Below are 26,969 nucleotides of genomic sequence, written 5' to 3'. Positions count from 1 at the left end.
GAATTTCAATTTATCAAACAAGTAATATTTCAGGTACAAACTAGTCAAGAATATGCACAATTAAATTTTTTTGAAAATCATTTGTCACTTTATTTTTTTCTTATTCGATGTTCGAAACTTACATTAAAATCTTAATTACAGAATTCAATCTGAACTGAACGCGCACGGTGGAATCCTCATAAAAAGTAATAACCCTACTAATGCACTATAGCATTATTAAGTGAAAATTATTATGCATGTTGGCCACAAACCAACAAGAACATAACAAAGGACAGCATGGATAACCTATAGGAGTGTACGTGAGAAATCAAACAACGAAAAAAATTAAATTAACACAACAATTAAAAATTTAATAACGTTAAGGGTAAGGTTATTGTTAAAAAATTTAAAAATTTGGAATAAAGTTGGAATATTTGTCTGTTTCTACCGACCAGGGTAACAACTTTGTTTTTGCATCATGTTGTCCCAATTTCTATGTTGCCTTTTAATTATCACCTTTCTCAAGATGTCTAAAAGTATTTATTTTTCTAAAAAAATATTTTAAAATCTTTTACATTTAGGACCCTTTTACTTATTTCTAGGCAGAAAATTTGATAATTAAAAGAAAAAATGCAAAGAAAGCTGCTGTATATCTGAATGTTTTGTCTCATGTAAACCATCCTTGCTGTAATGTCTCTTTATTTTAGGCCGTGTCTTCTGGCCTGGAGAATTTAAATAGTTTTAAATTTCTCAATTAGTTTGTAATTTTGCATGAAGCAATAAATTAATATTGATGTTCATTTCTTGTCTATGCTATAATTTCACTTGTTTAGATACGTACGTTAATAAAGATAATTCACTTCACGGACTAAATTAAAATACTTTTTCTAGATACGTATACTAAAGATATCTGTTTTCACGGATAAAAATAAAATAATTAAAACAGTGCAAATTTGATTAAACTGATTAATCAATTATTCTAAGGAGCGTGGAAATTATAAGTTAATGGAAAATCTTTGTGAAAGCATCAATATTATATTTGTCAAATAATTAAATAATTGAATTTGGTGGATGTTTTTTTTTTTTTAGCCTTAGGGGATGAATTTGACCTAATCATAGGGTCAAATAGAATTTGAAAGGGTGTAACCAATTAATAACAGTCCACAAAAGACTCAATTGTCCCTTGTTGACAAGAATTAATAAGAAATATTTTATGGCGATTTAACACAAAAACTATTAAAGGTTGCTTCGAAATACAGATAAACATTTTTTCATCTAGTTTCTTGTCAGCGTGTAATCTTTTTCCTTATGAAACGATATATTAAATATATTTATGTGAATTTAAACTTTAATCAAATTTTAAAATGAATATCGAAACGAGAAAAGAGGTAGAGGGACAAAAAGAAGGAATGTAAGTGGTTTGGAATTTGGAATGTCAAATATTGCGTGTTATTATTCCCTTTAGTCCCCGCGTTTCCGGGAAGCCCACTTTTTATCCTTGAACATGCTATTGAGTAGTATTTTAGTATGACTTTTTTTTTAATTGTTATTATCTTTTATATTTGCTATATATACATATTTTGAAACAGCAATAAAAAGTTCTTTTTCTTTTCCAATTCGTTATGATTAAAATAGGGGTCACATAGTGGGGATTTTATATGAGAAACCATACCCCAAATTGTCAAAAGTGGAGCAGTATTTCCACAAACTTTGATCTATAGATACTTTCCCCTTTGGCATTTTTTGGAGTCGGAAAGCAAAAGTTGCGTATGTAGCTATAGGAGTTGACGTTTTAAAGACACAATATTGTGCCTTATCACTTCTTTCTATACTTTTAATAAATTACCATTGAATTTGAGCGAGACAGATTCAGAAGGGTATATTCATATAAATTCAAATACATTTCCTAATTCGTTATAATTAATGTTCTCTTATGGAAGGTGTAAAACAAATACTATAAATATTTTGAAATAGAGAAAGTAATGCTTTAAAGGCTGGAAGTCATCTTAGCTTGTGCGGAAACTAATTTCCGATTATTAATGGGTGAATTGTTGAAAATATTTCTTAATAAATAGTATAGATTAATAATATGAGATTACAAAGTTACATTAATTATTTAAAAATTTACTTGTGATGGTTCTTTTGTAAATGATCTTTTTTTAAAAAAAAAATATGGCAAGTTATTATAATAATAATTTAAATTTGTATGAGAAAATGTTGAAAGTCATTTTAATTGAATGATATTTAAAATATAGACAAAATTTAAATAATAACTATAAATTGCGTAAATTAGCCATATGAAAATGTTGCAAGGCCCATAGGTTTGGTTGGAATTGGGATGGTCTTTAATATAAATAGTTCATGGACACATAACAATTGGACCGAGTGTAACCATTCGGCCCATGTTTAAGGACTTCGCGGGCTATTAAATTGACCCGAGTCTGAATAGAGAGTCCAGGTTTCACTTTAGGCAAAACTTGAATGGTTTGATTCTCTTTATTTTTCAGTCAAGGATTTGGATGGATCAACTCTGTAGCTGCCGAAGCAACATGCCGGAGAGACGACTTCAGCTTTGGAACACGGTAAACTGACCGCCATTCAGCCTTTATATTTTTTCATTTTCCCGGTGATTCTCGAAATCGCAACTTTCCAAAAGTAGTTTGTTTCCATGTCTCGGAAGTTTAGCTTATAATTTTTGCTTCTCGTCAAAATGAATTGTTTCAGTTCATTGTAAATTTTTCCGGTCGATGTTCGTATGCAGTTATTTTGCAAACTGAACACTTCGCTCAGTAGGCTAAATGCATATCGAAATCAGTAATACTTTTTGTTAGTAGAAAATGAGATTATGTAGTGCTAGACGACTAATTTGTTCCTACAAGATATTGAATGGAAGATGTCCAATTAGAGCAATATGCATATTGAATTTTCAAATAGCTAATCCAACTAGTTTAATGTTAAGATGTAATTGTTGTCGCTGTAACAGGTTTTAATCAATTGTTTGTTATATTTTTCTTTTTATCGAGGGAATAATGCTTGAGTGTCTAAATTATATAAAAACTAGCTCTGCATTGTTCTGGTTCAGAGTCATTAAATGTTTAATCACCATTAACATGTGTATATTGTTGGATTGTTTTGGCCGTGTGGCTACAGAGTTTTTAAACTATACGTTCTAACTAGATAAATCGAAAAATTTCTATTCCCTTCCTAAGAGTGAAATGGTGAGGATCCTTGTTTGATTTTTTTGAATATCTCCTTCCTTGGATTAGTACTATGACACATATATAGGAAGCTCAGTTTGAAATTTGAATGAGATTTATCTTTTCTTTTTTTTTCAAATTCAAAATTTTAGTAATCCCTTTAGATACGTAGCAGGAGTAGCTTGTTAAGAAGAGTAAGTGCTATTGTGTTGCTAATATATAGAGAGTGTACATTCCATTCATCATTTAAAGCAGCGTGATAGTTCTGGCTTCTACTTAGGTAGTGCTGTTGTTGTCCTTTAAATTGGCATTGCTGCTTTGCAAATTATATTGCTATTGAAATATGCATGGCCCAACTAGATTGTTCTATGATTTTTTAGAGAGCGTAAACCTATATCCTTTCTTAGATCTACCAGGCTTAAAGACTTTCAGAGCATTTGCAGTATAGCCTTATAGGTGCTGGAGTCCTTGGGCTTAGTAGCTTTGCAAACATTGCTTAAACGGGATAGGATGCGTCATGGTCACCAAGAGCATGGATATTTCCACTGAGAGTCGCTAATTTCTGTTGTTATCTTGTTGAAATGGCATATGCATTGGGGAATTGAAGAAGAAACTAAGGCCATGGTGGCAGAAATTGACGATGAGGCTAATGATGAAGGTTAGATGTTCACTCGACCTGGAAAACTGAGTGGATCGAGTTCCACAGCCTTATGCTAATGAAGCAGCTTCCGGCTTTGATAATGACGGAGCCTATCCTCCTGATCTACGTCTTATGACTTAGGTAATCTATAGAAACAAGTACTTCAATTTCTTCTCTTAGTGAATTTTGGACCAGATCAAGTGAGTTTCAGTTTTAGATGGCTGAACATATCAATAAGAAAAGAAATTTGAATTAACTTGCATTATCAGACCACATATATCAGACTGGAATAGCAGTTTAGAATGGATAAAGCATAAGGAAAAATGTGTGCACCCGTTGCTTGATATTTTAACTGTACTTTGTTAAGTATGTGGCAATGATTTGTTTGGAGTCGTCTCTTCTTTGGAGTCTATGATAGAGTTTGCCAGTTTGAATTACCTGTATATTAGAAAATAAGGAAGATAGAGTTTTGATTGATCTAATTTAATATTGACAGCGGGAGCAGATTCATGAAGGTAATTTTATTTGATTTCTTGAAATTTTGTAGGTACATGTAAGATATGAAACCGAAGACTAAATGATTTAAACCTTCTAATTTCTTTTGCAATATGGAGAAAGGATCATCTCTGCTATAGCAAACATTACATGGAATAATAACTGATTCCCTCGCATAAGCAATGCTGTAAGAAGAAAAGAAAAGGTGATGCAAATTAAGTAATAACCATCAAAGCTTCTATATTACTAGTAATTAATTGATCTATGTAATTTATGGATGGCGAACCCCAACTAATCTCATATCATCAACCACAGGACCACACAAGGAGCCAGAATGATCATTCTTCATGTGGTAGTATGTGCTCAAGAACCTGACTCTGGTGCGCTCAGTTACTGCGGTGAACCGAAGCTTGGCCCGTTTGAATCCTCCTTTACCTGCAGATTCATAGGGGACTCGCAAAGTGATCTTTCCAGCAAATGCCTCTATAAGCATAGACCCTTGGCAGGAATTGCTTGCATCTCCAACTGAGAACATAAGGTCATACACTTTTCCCTTTTGAGTCCTCACTATTTGTGCTATTGCGCTTTCTCTTCCAGCCACAAGCTCGATGGCGCGTTTGCCCTCTGGCACGGTGAAGTGTTCAGCATCAATGTATTTTACTGCCTTGAGAGATTCAATCATCCATCCAGGCAAAGGTGAGTGATCATCCTCGATGTTTGGAGGAATTAGAACACCCCAGCTTGTGTTGGGGAAGATATATGGACCCTCTTCAAAGTTTCCGTTCTTCAACATGTTGCCTACTTTCAATTTTATGCATTAGAATTTAAAGTTTAACTTTTAGACACATAGTATAAAAGTTTTACATGGCCCTCCAACTTAAATGCACATTGACGAGAGAGGAGGGGAAATTACCTCTTTGTCTATGTGGGTTTTTTAGAGCTTTGAGAGCGATGAAATCAATGAGTGGGCCACAAGCTGGGTCCTTCTCAACTGCTGGATTGTGTAAAGTGATTTCAATCTCATTAGCTTGAGCCAAGAAACCCCATGAATAGGAGTCCCAACCATCACTACTATACATAGTCTGCATAGGAAGCATTCCCCAGTCATTAGGTTCAGTGTTAGGCGACACCGACACATTGAGTTTCTCTTCTTGAGCACAAGTCCTAGCAAAGTTGAAAGACAGAGAGTAGAAAGACCCACTAGTGACATTCGTGACTCTGGTCTTGATGGAGGCGTCTTCCCCAAGCCTAACAGCGAAAGCTCCTTCAGGCACGGGAAGCAACATATCACCTTGTGTTTGTCCTGATCTAATGTATTCTACATAGCCTGATATTTCCCAGTGAGGTATTGCGTGTGGGTCTGTCACTTTTGTGCCCTTCATTTGTGATGCTTTTGGACCTTGCTCGAAGTTTCCATTAGGCAATAATCCTGATCAATCACAAGGTCGAAAGGTTACATATATAACCAATTTCAAGTAAGTGTGGATTTATAACTTGCAAGACATGATAAATGACCTATTACAGCAGGTATAGCTACACTAATATGTGAATTTTTTTGTGTTACCTGTGTATATAAGTTTAAGATTATATCATCAAATGTTCTTTAACATATCAAGTAGACCTTGCTAGGTCGTTAATTGCCATTGGATGATCACATCACATGTCGTGTTTCAGTAATCACGTGAACAAAGTAAGAGCAGATCATTAGGTACTTTTGTTTTCTCATTTTTGTGCCCTATTAACTTCATGTAACATGGCTTGAATGAGGAATAAACCTAAATTGGTAAAGCTTACCAGCTATGTTTTTCAGCTTGGGCTACTGCATATCAATTAGAATACTATTTTTTATGTTGAAAAAAATCGAAAGTGGGGTAGAGAATATTGATGTGACAACTTGGTGTCGGGAGATCGGTAGCAACTGGCAAGGCTCGGATCTTCTAATTAAATAAGGGAAACTTACATAAATATACCCTATTAAGAAAATATTTATCATTTATAGTAATAACAATTTTTCCACTTAATCACTTTTAATATATTTATAATACAATTTTAATTCATATTACAGAGAACAGTTTATAAAACACATATAATATAAAATTTAATACATATATATTGCATAATTCACTTTTAATACAAATCTTTCCTATTTATCCCTATTTAGATAAGTAATATTTGAAATTTTTATGTAATCAAGAAGCTATATTAAATAGGTACTCTCTCTATTCCATTCTAGTTAGACTTTTTTATTTACATGCTCTTAAGACATGGTAAATAAAAAGGACGGGTTTACCAATTTACTCCTTGAAGAAATATTTTTGGAATTCCACAAACTTGCTTACAATATAAAAAATACATAAGAGTAAATAGTAATGGTAAAATGAGAAAAATTTATTGCCCCAATCCTCTAGAGCAGTTATTATTCCGATTCCCAATTCTGGAGCAGTTATTGCCCCAATCCTCTTAAAGATTCATGTGCAAAGAGCTGAAACTTATTCACGAAAACAGTACCTCGTATGAATATATAACCCCTACATCTATCTTATCTTTGAAGTAAGTAGGATTGTCCATAGAAAATTGACTTTAAAGTAAGTAGGATGGTCCATGTTTATTTATTTAAATTTCACCACCCATCATACTATTCTTTTCTTCTTCGTACAAGCTTTTACCATAGATCTTCTAATAGACAGCTCAACTATATATATGCCACTCATTTTTACAGTAGATCATAAGTTGATTCAGAATTGAATAGACTTTTTTCTGAATGAATGGCTTAAGATTTTCTCATGGCTATAGAACTTAGCTCACACCTAAAGTTTAGCAAACACAAAAGTCCAAACGACTAATAAGCGAGTAAATGAAGAAATGCAAGCAAATTTGCATGTAACAAATACTTCAAACACACAGTGACAGGAATATAAATTAGTGAACAAGGGATTCAAAATTTTTTTATCATACATAGCAATATTTGTTTTTACCATCTCACTAGTATGTTAAAGAGGTTACTCAGCTTATATTAAACGGGATTCTTTTTCTTCCTATTTTCAAAATATAATTTCTTACTATCAAGTTAAAGTAAAAACATACCGTCTTGTACAGATAAAGCAACATTTATGGTGGCAAAGAGCAGCACTATATTCAGTATTCCCATTTTCTTCATTTTCATATACTTTGAAAAAAAGAGAGGAAAAAGGATATGTCTGATGAAAATTCACATATGCTCGACTGCCTTTTATGAATTTCTGTTAGTTAAATGGCCCTTTAGATTGGAAGAATTTACAGTATCTGCCACCAGCATGTTGCTATTTCGTAGCAGGTCCAAGGAAGCTAACAGATTGCACGTGCACTTCCCATGCTGAGGAACAAAGACAATTAAGAAAAACATAAATTAATTAAATAAAACTAATCAATATCCTTAATAATCGTAAAATGTTGGAATATATTATGTCTCTATTCATTTTTTTTTAAAGGAATATATTATATTATGAAGGTATAAAGGTTTCTGATTTCCGTTAATATTTTTAATTATAAAATTCTTTCATTTAAATAACAATAAGATGTCCAATAATGTTTGATTTAAGCTGAAAGCAATCTAGGGAGATAATTTTTTGGTCAAGCATCTTGCACGTTTAATGACAGCCGTGATTTGATCTTAGGCAAATGGAATATCTTGAATTAAGTGATACTACTATTATTGTTGCGCGCTTATATATAATTTTATTTTACCTTTAATTTATTCGTACATTTCTCGTTTCAATTTATTTATTTATTTTCTCTTTTAACAATTCTTATATAACATGGTTATTACACAAGATAAAAAGAATCATTTCAATATATTCTATATATATATTTTTTTAAGATCACAAAATCTAAAAATAACTTTTAGTTTTTAAAATTTGATATCAATTAAATCCAGATGAATTAAGAAAAATGAAAGGAGTATTACGGAACTAGAGTCTTATCTGATGGTCACCTAGAGGGTACCCTTGGCATTTTAATTCTTCTTTTGCTTTTTTAATGTAATAGTAAATTCATAAAATTCCCGTCCAAGTAACATTACCCCTTTACATACCGACTTTCACTTGATTGAAATTAAATTTTATCATATTTTGATTGCAAAATTATTGACTCTATAAAGTGTTGGTATCTTATGTTTCTCCTACAAGTAGACAGAAATTATTAATATACAAGGTTCTGAATCATGATTTTTTTTTGTTTATTAAATTTGGATAGAGTATTTATGATATCGTATTTCTATTTGAATAAAATGACGCTACAGAAGTCTCATATATTTTATTTACAATTTTTTCATGAAAAAAGATGATATAATGAAATAGTGTTGTAATGGCAATATTGCAAACGAAGCTGATGAATTACAGAAGGATACAAAGGACCTCAAAGATGGCATCCTACCTTGAGCACATGGCTTGTGGCAGCTGGAACCTAGTAAAATAAATAAATAAAATAAGTAATAATGAAAATGAAGAGAGTAAAATACTAGGCGAAAGAGAGTTACTCAAATAGTAAGTATTCTTTATTTTCAATTCAAAAATTGTGAGTTCGAATCACAAAAAAACTAAAAATAAAAAGAAAAAAGAGTAAAATACTAAGCACATACTATAATCAATATTACAATCTTTCACTACCTATTACCATTCTATATATGCTACAAAAAATAATGATACTAAAACACAGAACTGAGTATTATATATTTGATGATAGAATTGGGATTGCAATGTCAGTCAAAATTCACATTCTACTTGGGTAACATAATTTGAATTTCAACAAAAAAAATTACTATTTTTCTCTTCCCATTATTCACGGATTTATACTCATTTTTTTAAAAAAAAATAAAATAAAATAACTGTTTACAATGGACGTGGCAATCAGAGAACATAACAAGGGACGTGACATTTAAGATCTGATACTGAGGCAAAACCCATGTGCAGCCTCCGGATTGAATATTTTTAGAATTATTCGCCTCGTATCACCATTTTTCATGACGCTATTAAAAAAAATAAAAAATAAAAAATAAAAAAAAAAAATAAATATTACATTTAAAAGTTGTTATATAAATAATTTTTATGTGATTTGTGGATTATTATATAGTAGGAGATTTGTCTAGTACCATAACATATTCACCATGCTCATTTAAAGAACTGAAGGTTGTGATTGAGATTATTTAGAAATTGACAAATATTTTTTCTTTTTCCAATAATAAATTTATCATAAATTTTAATGATAAATATAATTAATAAAAATTTATATAGTAAAGTCATTTTATTGTGATTGATGCATAGTCATTGAGTTTTCACATCGATAGATGATGAATGATTATTGATTTGTTTGTATGATATTTGTGCGATTATTATATCATATATTATCTTTGAAATAAATTAGGTCAAATCATTAATTATTTTTATACTATTAGAATCATGCTAATTCCAAATTTTGATAGGAGAACAACCTTCCCCGGCCCTCAGCGCCCCCACTTCCAATGTTGTTATAACATGATTAACGTCCAATTAGTGATTTCAATTATCTTAATTAATTATTTGTCTCCCTGTCTCTCCCTTCAAAATGACACTTAGTTTTGGTCGGCAATAATCGAAAAATGTTTAATCTCCAAGACATGTGCAATTGATGATTACACAAAGGAGTTAGGTGGCGCGATCGAGAATTATGATATTTCAAATTTAAATTTGAACAAAGATTAAACATAAAATTAAGTAATTTTTAATTTAAATTTCATAAATAGAGTTAATTTATACTTATATCGGTAAAATATAGCTCAAAACAGAGTTAAAGTATGGCTTATGAGATTGACTAGAGAGCCCACTAATATGTATAATTTATTAATTTTAAACCAATTACTTAAGAAAAATAAAAATGTCAAATCTATAAGATTCAATTTGCCTGTAATATCAAGTATCTTGTAGAATCAATTAAAATATATGTTAGCAAGCTTAAAATAGCGCGGTTATTACAAAATAAGAAAGGTGGGCATAGATGTGTAGTATTAAGTATGTAAGCAATTTTCCATCTTTAGTAAGTATGACAGGACTTAGAACTTAAAATTTTGTCATGTAGGGCATTTTGCAAGAAATTCAGGGATGAAACGTTGTTCTGTTTTGTCTATTCAAATCTCAAACAAAAGAAGCACCTTAAATTAGGACAATATTGTTGAAGTCAATGCGCAGGAGATGTTTGCTTACTTTTTTTTCGTTCATAATATTTTGTCTTTTTAATCTGATGAATTATTAGCATTGAAAATATATACTTGATCAACATAGAAAAATTGAGTGAATAATTCATGTTCATTGGTCAAATAAATAAATTTATATTCATAGATTGAAAAATTGACTTAAAAAATAATTCTAAAAAAAGTAAAATAGTAAATTTAATTTCTTAATGCATGTGAAATAAAAATAAGGATATATACATTGAAATGGAGGGAGTGTCATCGTTGTCATATAACATATTCACTTGCGAATACTACTGGAGTACATAATTTGAAATGTACAATCTATATGCAAGTATAGGTAATTTGAAACATGAAATCTATATAAAAGTATCAGTTCTATTTGAATTGTATCTTTTTATATTAAGTTTTTTTATTAAATACTTTCACTTTACACTTGATGACACTACCTTATAGGAATAACTTAAAAATTAAAACTACAAAATCCAACGAGTATTTTTTATTTAATAGTCCTTTGTGAATAATACTTGAGCTCCGTTTAAATATATAATATGGAATCATGATATTAGATCAAATGATATAGAGTTAAAGTTTTGTTAACTTGGACTTGTAATTTGAATTTCTTTAAGTTGTCTTTATATATATATATATATATATATATATATATATATATATATATATATATATATAAACGAAAATTGTGAAGACTAGTAAAATTTCGATAATTCATACATGATCTTACTAAATGAACAAATCATACTTCATAATTAAGATATCGAAATATCCTAAGGCATCACATCAATAATCATATAACTCTGTGTTTCTCTAATAAATATATATCTTGTAATTACAAGCTCTTAAATATGAACAATTTTATATAAAAAAACACTTGTCAACATTCAATAATAGTAATAACTAGTTATTCTTCTTTGTCTTTCTTCAAACAATCTCTTTATAGATTAGTGAGTATGAATCTTTCTTTTCGTAAAATAAAAAATAATGGACTTATTTTTCAAAATATACACTGATGGTAAAGTTCTACTAATTTTTTCTGAAATCATGATTTGAAATCCCCAATGCTTTTGGGAGAATGTAAGATTTGAAAATTATGATTCCAAATCACATATTTATATGTAAAGCTTAAATCATGTGTCCCATCAAACTAAAAATAAATGTAAAATGAAACTAATGTACATTTATGAAGTTAGTTGCCACCCCGCTATTCATTATTGGGCTCTATGAAATTGCGGGAAGCGGCCCAAATAATAGATCAACTTTTGAGATCTGCAAAAGCCCAATATAATCATGCAACCAAAACATTAGAAATTTAGAAAGAATTACCCAAAACATGTTTAAGGTAATGCTTTCAATTAAGGGCAACTTTCACGTATAGCAAACAAAAAATTCATATTTATATGCTATAGCAAACTTTGCATAATTGCGCTCCATAGCAAACATAAAACTGTATAATTTGCTATACATATACAATTGTATAATTCGCTGGCCTAAATTGTATAATTCGCTGGCCTATCGCTGCAATTGTATAATTTGTTTTGTATATAGTTGAATCGAATTAAAATGTATGTATATTGCATAATTATAAGTGTATAGCAAGAAGATATATGTTTTTCTCGCTTTATACAAAAACAGAAACACAATATATACACTTCTGTTGTATAAAACTAGAGAAAATTGTATTTCACTGCAATTGTATAATTCACAATTGTATAATTCGTTGGCCTTTTTCTCTACAATATTTGAAGTAAAATGTTTGTAAATTGTATAATTAAGTGTATAACACAAAGATATATGTTTTTGCATGTGTATATACAATTTTCTCTCGCTTTATACAAAACAGAAATAGAAATTATACACTTCTGTGTATAAAGCGAGAGAGGCGAGAATGAGAGAGTAGCGAGCGAGACTTTAAGGAGAGAGGCACCTGGCAAATTTTGGCCAACGTTTGCTATGGAGCACAATTAAATCAAACCCTAGCTACTCCATTTTTTTAGGTTATTAGTTTGCTATTATATACAATTTTCCTTTCAATTAAGTGCATTATATATCTGATCAGTAAACAACAAATACTTTGAAATCTAATAAATAAAATATTGCACAAACAATACAAATTACGCTGTTTTTAGTGTGCCTTCTTATGAGTTTTAAAAATTACTATTTGTATTAGATTTATACTTGACGCATCCAAATTACGTGTATCTAGTAAATATTAAGTTCAAAATAGGTGTAATCTATTCAAAATACAATGTGTTCAAGTTGATTTATATATATCTAGACTACACTGACTCTCTCACTCACTTCTATCCTCTCTTGCTCGCCTCTCTCTCCTGTGTCCCTCATTTCTTTCTCTACATATTTGTATTTCATAGTGTACCTGATTACAAAATGTCTCTGGATGTATCTAATATGCAATTTTTAATTAGTAAAACAATACATAATTATTTCAAATTAGAGAAAATATTTATAATATAGTTGAAATGTTTTTGAAATTAAATAGTTTCTCCTAAAATATTTTCAGTTTGGTCCACGTAGAATGTACTATAAAGTTCTAAATCTACCGCCCATAACTCCACTTACATGGGCCTATTACAACCGTTGTTTAGGGAAGTTGAACAAATTAGGCAAAACATTAGTATTATTTGCACAAATTATTTTTTACAGTTTCTTAAATAAAAAAACGCGCACTGACAAATTATAGAAACAAAATAAACAGAACCGTATTTCCAATTCCTAATCACTTGAGGAAATCAATTTTTTTTTCTCCTATAAATTCATTAGTAACGCCTCATTAGTTTTCATCATTCAACTAAACAAATCAATCTCTTTTTTTTTCTCTCTGTTAATCACAATTATGGCATCCAATTTTGAGAAATCTCACTGCTTCATTGACAACTTAAAGGCAAGAATTAAGAAATTGGCATTCAAGACACAAGACACAACAAAATTGTTTCAAAGGGGTGATCAAGTTGAAGTTGCAAGTCAAGAATGGGGTTACATTGGTGCATATTATACCGCGACTATAGTTTCTCCAATCGGAAATTCTCTCTATAGAGTTCGATACAAGAATTTAGTAAACGACGATAAGTCTGATTTACTAGTGGAAATTGTCAATGCTTCTGAGATCCGTCCTGTACCACCTAAACACGAAACGTTATTAGTGCCTGAAGATATTCATATGTACGATATAGTTGATGTGTTCGATAATGATGGATGGTGGATCGGGTTTATCTCTGGAAGACATGAAGAAAATTACAAGGTTTATTTTCCTACTACTGGGGAGAATGTTGCATATCCTCCTCATCTCTTGAGGTTTCATCAAGAATGGAATAAGGGCAATTGGATTTCTTCAAACTAAACTCAAGATTTAATGTCATGTAATTATTTTAGTTTCGATGTATTGAAAATTTTCAATTAGTAGCAGAGTCATTATTGTAGTAATTATCTAGATCTTTTCTATTTAAGGTTCTTAAAAACGAACATCAGAATTTATCTTTCAAATTCTTTTATCTTATATCACTAAATCATACTTAAAAATGGTTTCATTACAGTTTTATCTTCTAATTATACTGTAATTTAGTTGAAGCAACCTTGCAGAAGTTCAGCAGAGTGAAACATAGTACATCCTGTTTAAGGTTTCGGGTTCGAATCCTGGAATAAAAACAATCTTGTTTCAAACAGTTTTTACATTTTCAACACGACGTTTGCTTACAATTGTAAAATACTTGTATAAAGTACATATCTTATATCATAGTAGAGTACTAACTAGACCTACAATTTGTAGTGTTATACATTCTACATGTATGGATACATACAAATACCAACTCTAAGATTCAATACACTCTAGAGCCATGTAAATATTGTTCACTCAGATTCTGTGTCTGCAGTTGGATAAATAACCTGCAAATAGGCATCAATAACATCCGTCAACAACTAAGACTTTAACAATTTTTTTATAATATTGAGCATTAGTACTAGTAATTGTGAAATGAATTGTCAAGAGGTACCTGTGGGCGCTTATCCTCACTAAAGCTAATAGTCCGGACTTTGAACTCTCCTCTGCTTGTTGTAAGTTCATCCAAAATCTCAGCATCACAAATTTCTATCTCGCCTTCAGTTCTAGGAAGAGTTATCTCCGTTTCCTAATCACATTATTTGATTAGCTAAGTGCGCGTTATGGACTTGACTAATGAAAGAAATTAAAAATGGAGTAGAATAATGACAATGTTATGATTACCCTGAAAGAGAAGCTAAGTGCGCGTTGTGGAGCACCAGCTATTTCCTCATATTCGGCTGCATCAAGCTCTTGTAAATGACGAGGGTGTAAAAATTTGGGAAGCAAATGTTGTCTTATGCTTATGAGGAGAAAAAATGGCAAGGGGAAGAGAATGCCAGCTATAGGAATCCAAGTAACTCCAAAGACAACAAGTAAGTACACAAATTGGAATATTGTGAAGATTGCAATGCATCTGAATGGTACTGATTCCACAAAAGATGCATGAACCCCTTCAAGGACCCTGCAATCATGATCATTCTGGTTAGTTGAACAAGTCACATGTTTGCGTATATTAATTTGAGATCGAATTTGTAAAAGCTGGTGGCTGTACTGTGTAAAGATATGGCACTTGGCCGAATTCAACCCAAGTGTCATATCTTTACATGGTATCAAAGCAAGGTTTATCCCTGTTTGGGCTCCCAGTCCACGCTCCAATTGGGACTGAGCGTGAAAGGGAGTGACTGGATGGGTAAGAGTCCCATATGTAAATGCTAGTCAAAAGGAACAAGGCTTGATGATCTATTAACTTAATAACTTCAATGATCCTATGCCAATGATGTAACTTACTTAAATCTCCTGCCAGGGGATATGAATAGAAGCAGCATTCTTTCCCACAGCTGATTTCCTGGAAGGCTGTCAATAGCCATGTAGGCGAAATATCCCCAAAGAACTGAAGTTGGTATCTTTTTTATCACTGGCATAGCACCCGCTGATGCTGCTACCAGTAGTGACTGCAATAGATTGCTGACTCTTTGTTCATTTACTCGAACGGGCAAGTAAGCATCAATGTACTTCTCAGGATCAAATATACCACTAGACTTTTCGTCATTTGCATTATCACTTTCACATTTCATTATTGCCTCTTTCAAGTGTTCCAACTCTTTAGCTACTGCACTCTGCGTACCAAGAAAGTTCGGTTTTATAAAGCTCAATATTACTCTAGATATCTCCATAACGACACATAAGATGTTCAGTTTCGATGGTTTGATTCAGAGTTTAGATTTATCTTTTGGAAGTGCTAAAGAAACTAATAAGATGGACTTACAATAGGAGAACTATCTATCTCAATGAATACAGCTTGCATGTTGCCATAGATTTCAGAGTTGCTAGCTTTTTGCCTGATACTCTCTTTTGCACTTTCAACCATCTTCTTCCGAATCAGCTGATTAGCAATACACAAGTGTTTAGAATTCCATGTAGCAGCACCAGAGGCAACATAGTAATAAGTTTTGCAACAATCATCGACCAGTAAATTATATTTACCTGTTTCTTAAGAATAGCCAAACTTTTAGTATGCATTGGGGACTGTGGCAGAACACCATTTGAAGGAGGCAATCCAAGTAAACCACATAGCAAAGTCTGTCGACAGAAGTATCAACCCTTGTCATTGGTCTTGATCGTAGAAACATCGACATATATAAGTAGAAAAAGTTGAAATCTAGACATGATAGGATAACATACCATAAATCCCAAGAGTAAGATATCATAATGATAAGCAGAAGGATTCTTTAAATTGAACTCTTTTTGTTGTGCCATCTGCGAAGCAACACTGTGATCGAAGAAGTAGAGTCCGGCTATCATCACAGCTGGTATTATGGCAGCAAAAATGTATACTGGAGGAACCTTCACCATGTCCTGCAGTTTATGTATACATTTAAAGCTCAACATTTCTCATTAACTAATTAAAGAAGAAACATTTCACCAGTTTTTCACACCTTCATTACAGTCCAGTGATATAAAGATGCAGATTCCCAAGGAAGGGGACTATAGAGAGTTCTAGGAACTCCAGACGGAACATTGCTTGGCACGATAAATGACAGAGATGACCACATGAGAACCATTAAAGGAACTCCATAGTCAGCGATGAAGCTTCTCATCCAGCCTGATTTAATGTAAAAAGGAAGTTGTGAGACATGTACTTTGATCAAGTGACAACATATCGACACCATCAAAATGTTTGGACTACAAACCTGTGCCGTACCACCATGACCTTGCTTTCCTGCTCTTTAAGGCTGTGTAGAGAAGACCAAAGGTGAATATGATTCCAAGTAGTCCGTTCATGTAAAGCCAATGAAATTGATATTTCTCCGAACTTGGGTCCTCAGCTTTAGGGATGCTGAACTCACTTACCAATCCCTACAAAGTTACAATAAAAAAATTCATTCTGATCAAGCCTTCCTTCAGATGTCACCAAAAGATGCAGAGGCAGGATCACAATTATGTTTTGCTTACTAGGTTATTGATAAGGATTATTTGTACATAGAGAATGAGTTCTGTAACACAAATACGTACAGAGTTTGAAGCTGAGTTACCCATAACTACTATCAAATGAATTCTTGTTTCTGCAGCTAAAGTGTACCTTAATTGCTTCTTGAATGAAAAGCACAGCGATAAGCATTCCAAAAGTTTCCCCAGCAATCCTTGTAAATTTACTTATGACAGAACAGGCATTGAATATTGCTAGAAGAAACAACATGAGAGCTGTCCAGACACACACCCTGCAGAAAGATTTCATCTCAGACATGAGAAATCATGTACATCATCTATCATCAAACAAACTTATATGAAAATCGAACATATTCTAACATACCATCCGGCCCAAGCCAAGTAAAGGGTCTGTCCTAAATCTTCTCTACCTTTAGCAAACTTGTACAAGTAACTGTACATAATAATAGTAGGTTCTGCAACTCCTAGTATCATAAGTGGTTGGCCCCCGAGTATCGAGTGAATGATACCACAAATTGCTGTAGAAGCTAAAGTTTCCACAGTGCTGAGGCTCCCATCTAAAATACAAATTCAATTTATATAATACGAAAACTAATGATCACAAATGCATCCGATTACCTTTAGAATGCTTTCATCAAAAGTTTGAAATGTAAAAGAACCTGTTTCTCTGCTCAATTGTTCTCCAAAAGCTATCACTGGTAGAGCAGATGCAAAAAATATGTAGGTAGTTGGAGCTAATATCCTGGCATATACATACAAAGTAGCAGTTAGATTACATTCAAAGAACATAATCGTTTACATTAACTTGACCTAAACTGGCAAGTAAACACTCCAACTTTGATGATGCACATCTAAACACCTCAATTTGTCTCCACTTTGTTAGTTGAACACTCCAACTTACAAATGATTCATCTACACACCTCCAAAATTTATGTGCCATGTCAGCATCAGGGACGAGTTGAGATGTGTATTCTCAAAGTTGCGAGTGTTTAACTGACAGTTGAGGCCAAATTAAGATGACTATCCATGTATTATGCCAAGAAAATTTATGTTACCCTATCCCGGATCTAATTCCAGCAATCCAATCCTGCTTGTAGCAAGATACTCGTCCTCGAATATCCTCTGAAATGCCTTTGAATGGAACTCCAAGACGACTCTTCATATCTGGTGTATCACAAAAAACTATAATTATTCATGAATCAAAATACAAAAACTGTATAATTTTTGAACTGTTACTACACACTTTTAGTAGTATTCATTTATCATGGTATTTTTTAACACTATACAGGGCATGTATTACTTACTTAACTCTAGTTCTCTACAAGAATCGAAGACGCAACATGCATTAAATAATCTTGTTCTTCACAAAAGACTTGCTTTTGTTGTTTCGGACCAGAATTTAAATTTGATGGATTCAATCCTTATGCTCAACTAACAAATTAAGTTAGACAAGTTCAACATTTATGTTCTTACCATTGTTGAAAATGTGTATACAAAAGGAAATTAGCAGAACAAGATGAATAAGTGTCCTAGGGGTATGTATCTCAATAATTTGTAGTTCTATGCAGGATTCAATGCATTCTCAATTTTCGATCATATTTTCTGCTTATGTATCAAACTCACACGAAAAAATGTCACTTATTTTTCAGAGGAAAACATTTTTCTTTGCACCAAACAGTATAAACGATGAGTTGATGCCATATGAAAGAACCATTAATTACCTTATATTTGTCTCACTTTCTCAAGAAAATAGCTTGAAATTATATAGGGCATATAAGTTCTTCAAGAGACTTATATTTGTGAGAACTAAAACAAAGTTGTTATATAGGCTAGCCAGGATTTGTTACTTGCACCTAATCAAAACTTGTACTCTTGTGCCTGAGCTTTTCTAGGACAGAAAATCTATGTATCAATTGGCTAGCTGGCCACGTCTCTTAGAAGAAGACAATTACATTAGTTTAGAACAAAATAAAAAATTATAGTGGTACATATTTCAAAGGTCAGACATGACGATCTGAGCTAATTATTTTATGATTTCACAGATTTAAGACTGTTATTTATTTCTTTAATCTAATGTAATTGTTTGATCCGATTTCACTGCCCGAGGACAAAAATTCTGCAAAATCATGGTCATCTGCATAACAACACAAGGCATGTAAATGTATGGAACCTTGTCCATCCATATGTATTAAGAAACTCAACAATATGTTACGGTGTAAGTCTAAAACTGATACATAGCTGAAAAGATAAAAGAATCTATATATAATGTTTAGATATACTAGAAAAAAATCTTACAGGTTTTGGTCAAATAAGATAATATCGTATTCACAGTATCTTTGAATTGACTTATTATTACAATAAAATTATTTTTTGCGGTAATAAATAGACAAATTAATAAAGAGTGATAAAATTATAACCGATATTAGTTAAGTGTCATTAGATTCAATATCAATACAGTCTTTTGGAACATACATACAAATAGTATTAATTGCCGCTAGTAATATATATTTTAAAATTTAATTACTTGCCACTAAAGATAATTTAATATAATATTAACCGAACAATTAATATCATAGCCAATGATTAAGGTGACAGCGGAGACTATTTTACCATGCTTTAAGTAGCTTGGAGTTAGAGACTAACGTACACAAGAAGAAGCTAGTTTTGGGCTTTAATGGCAATTAATGCTCTGATACGTGGGTGAATCTCAAAAATTAACTCGTGAATCAGTGATAATAGGTCATGTGAAACATAGCTCAGGTTTGTGAAAACATTAAAAAAATCATACTCATTACATAGTATTTTTTAAGGTATATATGTATAAATAATGTTGAAGTATTACTACAATTTTTCAGTGACAAGACCACCATGACATTTGGATCACGTTGAATGATAAATACTATACTATTTTTTATTTATAAGTATATAAATTGAAGCTGTGTAAAGAAAATGTTATTTGAATATATGATTGGCTGGTTATAAATTCTAGAGCCTTCTAAATATCGCATGTATACACCATTTTAATACACTTATATTATCCCAAATGATGACGAACAAGATCTTATTTATATCTCTATGGATGTTCCATTCATTTGTTATGTATTATTTGTACGTACATGAAATTTATTTGTAACTACTTGTGACTATCACAACCCTACACATTTTGCCAGATAATATATGTTCCTGTACAGCTTCTTCAAGACAAAAAAAAAAAATTATATTATTACACAATTTTTTATAAATTATTTTCTGGCTAGGAATGGAGTATTTCCCACACCAACTTTTTTACCTGCTCTATTTTGAGTTTTGATTATCACATATCAATACCAATATCTTGAAAAAATATAGATTTAGATGAGTTCGGTGGCGGATACAGAATTTTTATTTAGAGGGTTTGAAAAATAAAAATATAAACGTATTAATAAATAAATAATTTCTTTTCAAGAAATGTGATCCTTAATTTTTTTGGATTTAAAATCACATTGTTGACATGTTTTATTTTTAAAAAAACGTGAAAATGGAACTGGAACTTAAAAAGAATAATAACTAAGGGATTTGGACCCTGGACATCATGCATAGTTTCAAAAGGAACTTACCACCAGACTATCTTATTTTCCTTGTCATTGAGGGGGTTCAAAATATATATATTCACATAAATGACATAATACATAAATAGGTCCTTTAACTTAATTTCGAATCACATTTATACCCTTCAGCTTTGAGTGTGCACAAGTAAACACTTAAATTTGTATAAAGATGAACAAACTGACACACATGTCCTATGTGTCATCTTACATGTCATTTTTTGTCCTACGTGTATTGTGTCATGTAGTACTCATGTGTTTATTTATTTAAAAGTTGGATAGTTTAAGTGCTTGTTTGTGCATTATGAAAGCTGGAGGTCAAAGTTAAAATTTGAAGTCAAGTTTAGGGTCCAATATATATATTATGCCCACATAAACATTGAAATTTTACCTCACATACACGATGTAATTTTTTACCGAGGAAATTCGAATGAACCCCTAACTTCTCGTGGGTCCGCCCCTGGATGAGTCTAGAACAAACTCATAGTATACTGATGAATTATTTAGTGGTATTTTTTCTAGTAAATCTATCATTGGTTCATTTTTTAAAAATGAAAAGAAGTTGTCAAGAAGAGAAGTAATCAAATTTCAAATATATAAATGAAATAAAAAGAGAATCAAAAAATGTGAGCAACTTGAATATTGATCGATTGAGGGACCATTTTCCATTTTCAACTTTAAGTCAAAAAACAAATTAATTTAGGAGGGACCTGTTGATTTTTGTTCGAGACAATTAAGGTTTTTTATCATTATTATTATTATTATTATTTTAAGAGACTCTAAGGTTTGATACTTGTTCTCTATTATGCCAACCAAATAATTGGATGACTAATTGGTGTGGATGGGAATATTAGTTCTACATATTATTCTCCAGTTATGGTTACGAAGGCACAAGCATTTGCTTCCTCTTGTTCATCTTATTTATCATTATTGATCAAGACGAAAATTGAGTTATGACGAATGAAAACAAAGAGTATGTACTCATCATTCTAAAGTTAATTTTATTAAGAGGCCTTACTTTATTTTTCTAAATTGATAAATAACATATCAGGGAGTTTGAGGAAAGTAAGGTGTATGCATAATTTTATAAAAATATAAATAATATAATTTTTCATCAAAAAATATGATATAAAATTACATGATAAAATCTAATTTAAAAAATTGAGAAATTGATATAATGATATTGAAATAATGTTGTTGGCATTTTGATTTGAATTATTGAAATTTAAAATTCAAGAAAAAAAAAGATATATCATCGAATAGAGGATTAATTAGTGTTGTTTAAAATCTAGTACATGTTCTAACCAAAGCAAATTTAAATATTGAGGAGGATATCATCAATTCGTTAAATTTGTTAAACAACACGAATATATTAAGTATAAATTATTGTTCAAAATTAATGTTACTAACAGAATTTGTGATTTTTTATACAAAGTTTACAGCTTAATTGGTTGATTGTTGTCTGTTGTGTTGTATCGTATTGTTTCAAATATAATATTTATTTTGATCGTTATTTATTATTATTATATTATAACTCATATTATTAAATATTTATTCGATATCATCACGTCATTACCACCATCTTTTCTTTTCTCAAGTTTGACTTTGCTTGTTATCTATTTCTAATCATATTTTATTCTTTTTACCCACCTTTTTATAATACCTTTGACTCATATTCTCTCTCTGTATATATTAAGTTTATTCCTCGTATAATTTATGAGTGTCATTAGATAATGAAGTGAAATAATTGATACAATCATCAAATCTATTCAAATATTATGTTAGTCAAAATAATATAATACAATACATTATAAAATTATATGAGGTAAAATTCACAAATGTCCAGTTTTTCGTTCTTATAACTATAATATACTGCTTTTGTTTTTATTTATACGTCCTTATTAAAATAGATGTTTTTTAATATTTGTCATTTTACAAAATCAATGTAAATGATATTATCCTTTTCATTTTACCCTTCAGAATTATTAGTCTTAAAAGTATAAATTTGATGAACGTAGCAAAACTAAATAATTTATTTATATTCATAAGTCAAATTAATGAGTCAAAATAAATTAATTTATGTTCATTGCATTCATATTATATTTGTCTAATTTCTTAAGAAACATGAAATCTAAAATAATGACACATAAATAGAAACAAAAAATAGTTATTATCATGATGTTTCATATTTTACGGCTGAAATCAACAAATTATGTATGAAATTTTACTTATGAAACTTTGAAACTCCAAAATGTAGCTATTTCATTAAGTTATGAATAAAAGTTGCCAATCAACGCTATTTGTATCAATATATGTATTTGCTTATGAAACTCCCCAAAAGGCAATACTAATGGCCCGGCCCATATGTAGAATGCTTGTTGATGAAAGCCCAAAGTACCAACTCCATAAAGTTTTTTGAAGTGCAGAATTTTAAATGGACAACTTCCATATATAGCAAACATAAAATTCATATTTGTATGCTATAGCAAAGTTTGCATAATTGCATTTCAGAGCAAATATATAAATGTATAATTCTCTATACATATACAATTGAGGCGAATTGTATAAAACGAAGTGTATAAAACGAGAAAGAGAAAGTGATTTGGACAGAGAATTGTATAAAAACGAAGTGTATAAAACGAATTGTATAATTATAAGTGCATAGAACGATTATATACAATTTGAATTTGTATAAAATGAGAAAGAGAGAAAGGCAAAAGAGTCTTAAACAGAGAATATACAATTGAACCGAATTGTATAAAACGAGAAAGAGAGAAATTATACATAATTTAAATTTGTATAAAGCGAGAAAGAGAGAAAGGTAAAAGAAACTGGGCATGGAGTATTTTTATTGTATAATTATAAGTGTATATGACGAAAATATATGTATTTGCACATGTATATACAATTTTCTCTCCCTTTATACAAATAGAAACACAATTTATACATTTTGCTTCTATTTATATAAGCGAGAGAGGCGAGGGTGGCGAGCGAGATTAGGGAGAGTTGCAAGCGAGATCTGGAAGAGGGGAGAGAGGGGAACAAAAATATATGTATTTATACAATTTTCTTTGTTTTATACAAATAGAAACAATTTGTATACACTTGTGTTTTCATAAAAGTGAGAGGCAGCGAGCGAGAGATGAAGCGAGAGAGGAGAGTGGTGAGTGAGATTTTGAGGTAGAGAGGTGACTGATAAACAGTTTGCTACGGGACACAATTAAATCAAAGGGTGATTATAGCAATTAATTTAATTTATTAGTTTGTCATTATATACAAATTTCCCATTTTAAATTGTTCAATTTTAAGTTAATAATTTTTACGTGTTAAATAATTTTTATAAAGACATATATATTGATTAGATCAAGATTATTGGATTGATTGAACTTATACCTGATCTGACCGTCATTTGAATCAATCAACTCTCATCTTACTTTCAAATATTAGACTTTAATATCAAAACGAAAATTATATTATTCATATTGAAGCCTAATATCCATAAGCATATAAAAATTCACACAGTTTGTCACGACTGGAATCTAGACTCCAGACGAGACCGGCGTCGTTGACCTCTCAGAGGTCGCAAATAAGCCTACTTACGTCATTCTTACTTTACATAGGTTAATTTTAGCAGAAAATTTGAAATTTTTGATTTCCTTAATCATACTTGTTAAACATTTTTTATATTTCGTAATCGTTCATCATCAACCATCTAACATTTAAGAGATAAGCAATTGAAAGAAATAATTCATTAAGTATTAATTGTATATCGGCCAAAATAACACAAATACAAAGTCTGAACCAAAACAGGAAAGAAACGCTAGTGGAACATGCTCCACTAGCTCAACTCTAAAACTACGCTAGAATGTAAAACAGTAGAATCCTCGAAAGCATGAGGACCTACCAAACTCCGGATGAATGCTGACGTCCGGATAGTTGCAACAACGAACCTGTAGTTCTACCGTCCACCTGTGCCTGCACCTAAAAGTAGATGTTTGTATGGAATTAGTACACACTTGTACTAAGTATGGGTATATGCAAGCACACACTAGGGACATGCATGAGGAAGAAGAGCTCTTTCCTAACAACATGATGTTTGGAAGACAAGTCAGTGGACTTGCTAAATTGAGATTGGGAAAGTTATGCCATGAGAGTGACATGCATCATTATAATTATTGTATGGAACACAACACATAACATCTTCATATAGCACATAACATATAACACATAGTTTCTTTCATATTATTCATTCATATACCATGAGACCTTATTATCATAGATTTAACCTTAAGACTTTCCAAAATGAGGGCTCATCATATGGGACCTTAACTAGGGAGCCTTCTTTAGCAAACACAGAGTCTGCTTCATTTCTTTATACGTATTTCATTTCAATTCATTCATAGGCCAGTGCGAACATCAGCTATACCTAGGATGTAGTTTAAGACATTCATCGGGTTTGTTGTGCAATGATCAGGAATAACCTAATGTCATTACCTGAATCTAGCTCACCTTTTGATTATCCTATCCCAACACATTCGGTATCATTCATTTCTTTATATGATTCATTTGAGGCTGGCCTCATTCATTCATTGGGAACTTTAACTTTAACCGACATAGATCATGTGAGCATCATGAAATCCAGTGTCTCCTCCACACCGAAAAGAGGTGGAATCACCGGCCAAAGTGATTCAATAACATGCTAGCGTATATGGGAATTTAACCCCGCCAGATCCTTATAGTGGCAATATAGGTTCAAAGACTAGGAGATGTATGGAGACCCATACCCGGCAAGCCGGACAGTCTCATCTCATTAGAGTTACGTGAACCTCCGCCCTTCCCGAAAGAAGGCATCACCGCTCATAGCTAGTCTATCAGTGCTCGGTATAAAGTTCCATTACATTCAACTCATACATCATGGAAATTGGCTTCTAGTATGAGGACATCCTAGCTCAATAGATGACCTCTCATCTCATCATTAGTATTAAGTGTTTTAAACTCAATATTTTCATTAGAGTGTTCATAGAGACTGGTCTCTTCATTATATTACACTCTCATTGGTAAGTACGTATTGGTAATATTTACTTAGGCTAATTTGAGATTGCTCTCATCATATACATTATCCTCACATCATGATTATCACCACATTCTTCATTTCATTATGTATATCTTAGGTTCACTTATTCTTGAATGTATGTTAAACTTATGTGTCTATACATACAAGCCATGAGGCTTCATTTATAATTCGTTAAGTGATTCTTATTTTCCTAAGATTATGTATTACAAGACTTATGTATCTTATATATATATACCAAGATCTTGATTTGTGATCTAAGTAGATGGCATTATTCTTGAATATTTTTACTCACGTATGATTTATGTATCAATACGGAGGTTTGGGCACAGGAACCCAAATCTTGAATTATTTGGATAACACTTATATTTTTCATTGATTTTATTTCTAATATTTATAACTTTAGAACTCTAAATTAAATTTCAACATTTTCATGACATAATAAATTTTCTATTTTAATTAGAATTCTAAATTAAATTTCAATCATTTATATGAAAGAATTAATTTTCTATTTTAATTAGAATTCTAATTTAAATCTCAATATTTACATGAAAGAATTAATTTTCCACTTTAATTAGAATTTTAATTTAAAATCTTTTTTTTTAATCAAATTCGCTTGAATAGGAAGGTTGTGGGTTCGAACCCCCACAGCCCTCCTAATTTTTCAATTATTTTCACTGGGATGGAGGCTGTGAGGTGGTGGGTTCGAACCCCCACAGCCTCACCTTTATTCCCTTAATATTTTTTTCCCCCTTTAGCTCTGAGGTCGTGGGTTCGATCCCCACGCCTCGCATCTCCTTTTATTTTTTGTTTTTTTCTTTCGCTAACGGGGGTTGTGGGTTCGATCCCCGCCCCCATAATTCCTTTTTGATTCTTTTTTTTTCTTTCGCGAACGGGGGTCGTGGGTTCGATCCCCGCCCCCAGCATCCCCTTTATTTTTATTTTTTTTTGTTAAGGCAGCTGCAGGGAGGTCCTGGGTTCGATCCCTGCAGGCCTCATCAAATTTCACATTAGTTCTTAGAGAGATTTCATGGTTCATTCAATTCACTATACTATCATAATGAACATCACATTATACACCCATTACACACATAAAATACATGATAAATACACAACTTATACACCCCATACATCAACTTTTCCGGTCATATTTTTATGATCATTATCGTGATTTTCCGCACATAAATACATTCATATTTAATTTAAACACATCATTCATGCAAAAATCTAGCAGCACAACATACCCATCCTACAAATTCGTTAGGGAGCTAAGGACAAGGACATACG

General features: G+C 31.5%; 3 protein-coding genes and 1 long non-coding RNA gene across 7 annotated transcripts; 2 read left to right on the top strand and 2 right to left on the bottom strand.

Moving 5' to 3' along the window:
* The first annotated feature begins 2,435 nt into the window (after positions 1-2,435).
* On the top strand, positions 2,436-6,120 carry LOC104646551 (uncharacterized). 3 transcript variants are annotated; one of them, XR_011220180.1, is made up of 4 exons: positions 2,436-2,561; positions 3,620-3,957; positions 4,364-4,516; positions 4,627-6,120. It is a non-coding gene; the product is annotated as an uncharacterized lncRNA (long non-coding RNA). The 3 variants fall into 3 exon arrangements; XR_740647.4 differs by having other exon boundaries at positions 3,584-3,957; XR_740648.4 differs by having other exon boundaries at positions 2,444-2,561; positions 3,593-3,957.
* LOC101252763 (BIIDXI-like protein At5g11420) lies at positions 4,323-7,532 on the bottom strand. Its single transcript, XM_004235669.5, has 3 exons — positions 7,396-7,532; positions 5,225-5,740; positions 4,323-5,109 (listed from the first exon to the last, which is right to left on the bottom strand). Exons 1-3 carry the CDS (start codon positions 7,472-7,474, stop codon positions 4,583-4,585), a joined length of 1,122 nt encoding a protein of 373 aa, XP_004235717.1. The 5' UTR covers positions 7,475-7,532; the 3' UTR covers positions 4,323-4,582.
* Positions 7,533-13,379: 5,847 nt separating this feature from the next.
* LOC101263599 (protein AGENET DOMAIN (AGD)-CONTAINING P1-like) lies at positions 13,380-13,883 on the top strand. The gene has a single exon (XM_004236363.3). It carries the CDS (start codon positions 13,380-13,382, stop codon positions 13,881-13,883), a length of 504 nt encoding a protein of 167 aa, XP_004236411.1.
* A 310-nt stretch (positions 13,884-14,193) lies between these two features.
* LOC101253069 (boron transporter 4) lies at positions 14,194-18,989 on the bottom strand. Of its 2 annotated transcripts, none has more exons than XM_010320279.4 (14): positions 18,749-18,989; positions 18,083-18,191; positions 17,687-17,769; positions 17,392-17,584; positions 17,161-17,299; positions 16,772-16,937; positions 16,517-16,683; positions 16,263-16,436; positions 16,065-16,160; positions 15,847-15,963; positions 15,369-15,697; positions 14,763-15,042; positions 14,533-14,667; positions 14,194-14,425 (listed from the first exon to the last, which is right to left on the bottom strand). In XM_010320279.4, the coding sequence occupies exons 2-14, from the start codon at positions 18,187-18,189 to the stop codon at positions 14,390-14,392; spliced, it is 2,022 nt and encodes a 673-aa protein (XP_010318581.1). In that variant the 5' UTR covers positions 18,190-18,191; positions 18,749-18,989; the 3' UTR covers positions 14,194-14,389. The 2 variants fall into 2 exon arrangements, with proteins under 2 accessions (XP_010318581.1, XP_069151488.1); XM_069295387.1 differs by lacking the exon at positions 18,749-18,989 and adding an exon at positions 18,332-18,558.
* Between the last annotated feature and the right edge of the window lie 7,980 nt (positions 18,990-26,969).

Source organism: Solanum lycopersicum, chromosome 3 (genome assembly GCF_036512215.1).
Source record: "Solanum lycopersicum chromosome 3, SLM_r2.1".
Lineage (NCBI taxonomy): Eukaryota > Viridiplantae > Streptophyta > Magnoliopsida > Solanales > Solanaceae > Solanum > Solanum lycopersicum.
The sequence above is the reverse complement of the archived record's forward strand: the minus strand, read 5'-3'. Positions and strand labels throughout refer to the sequence as shown.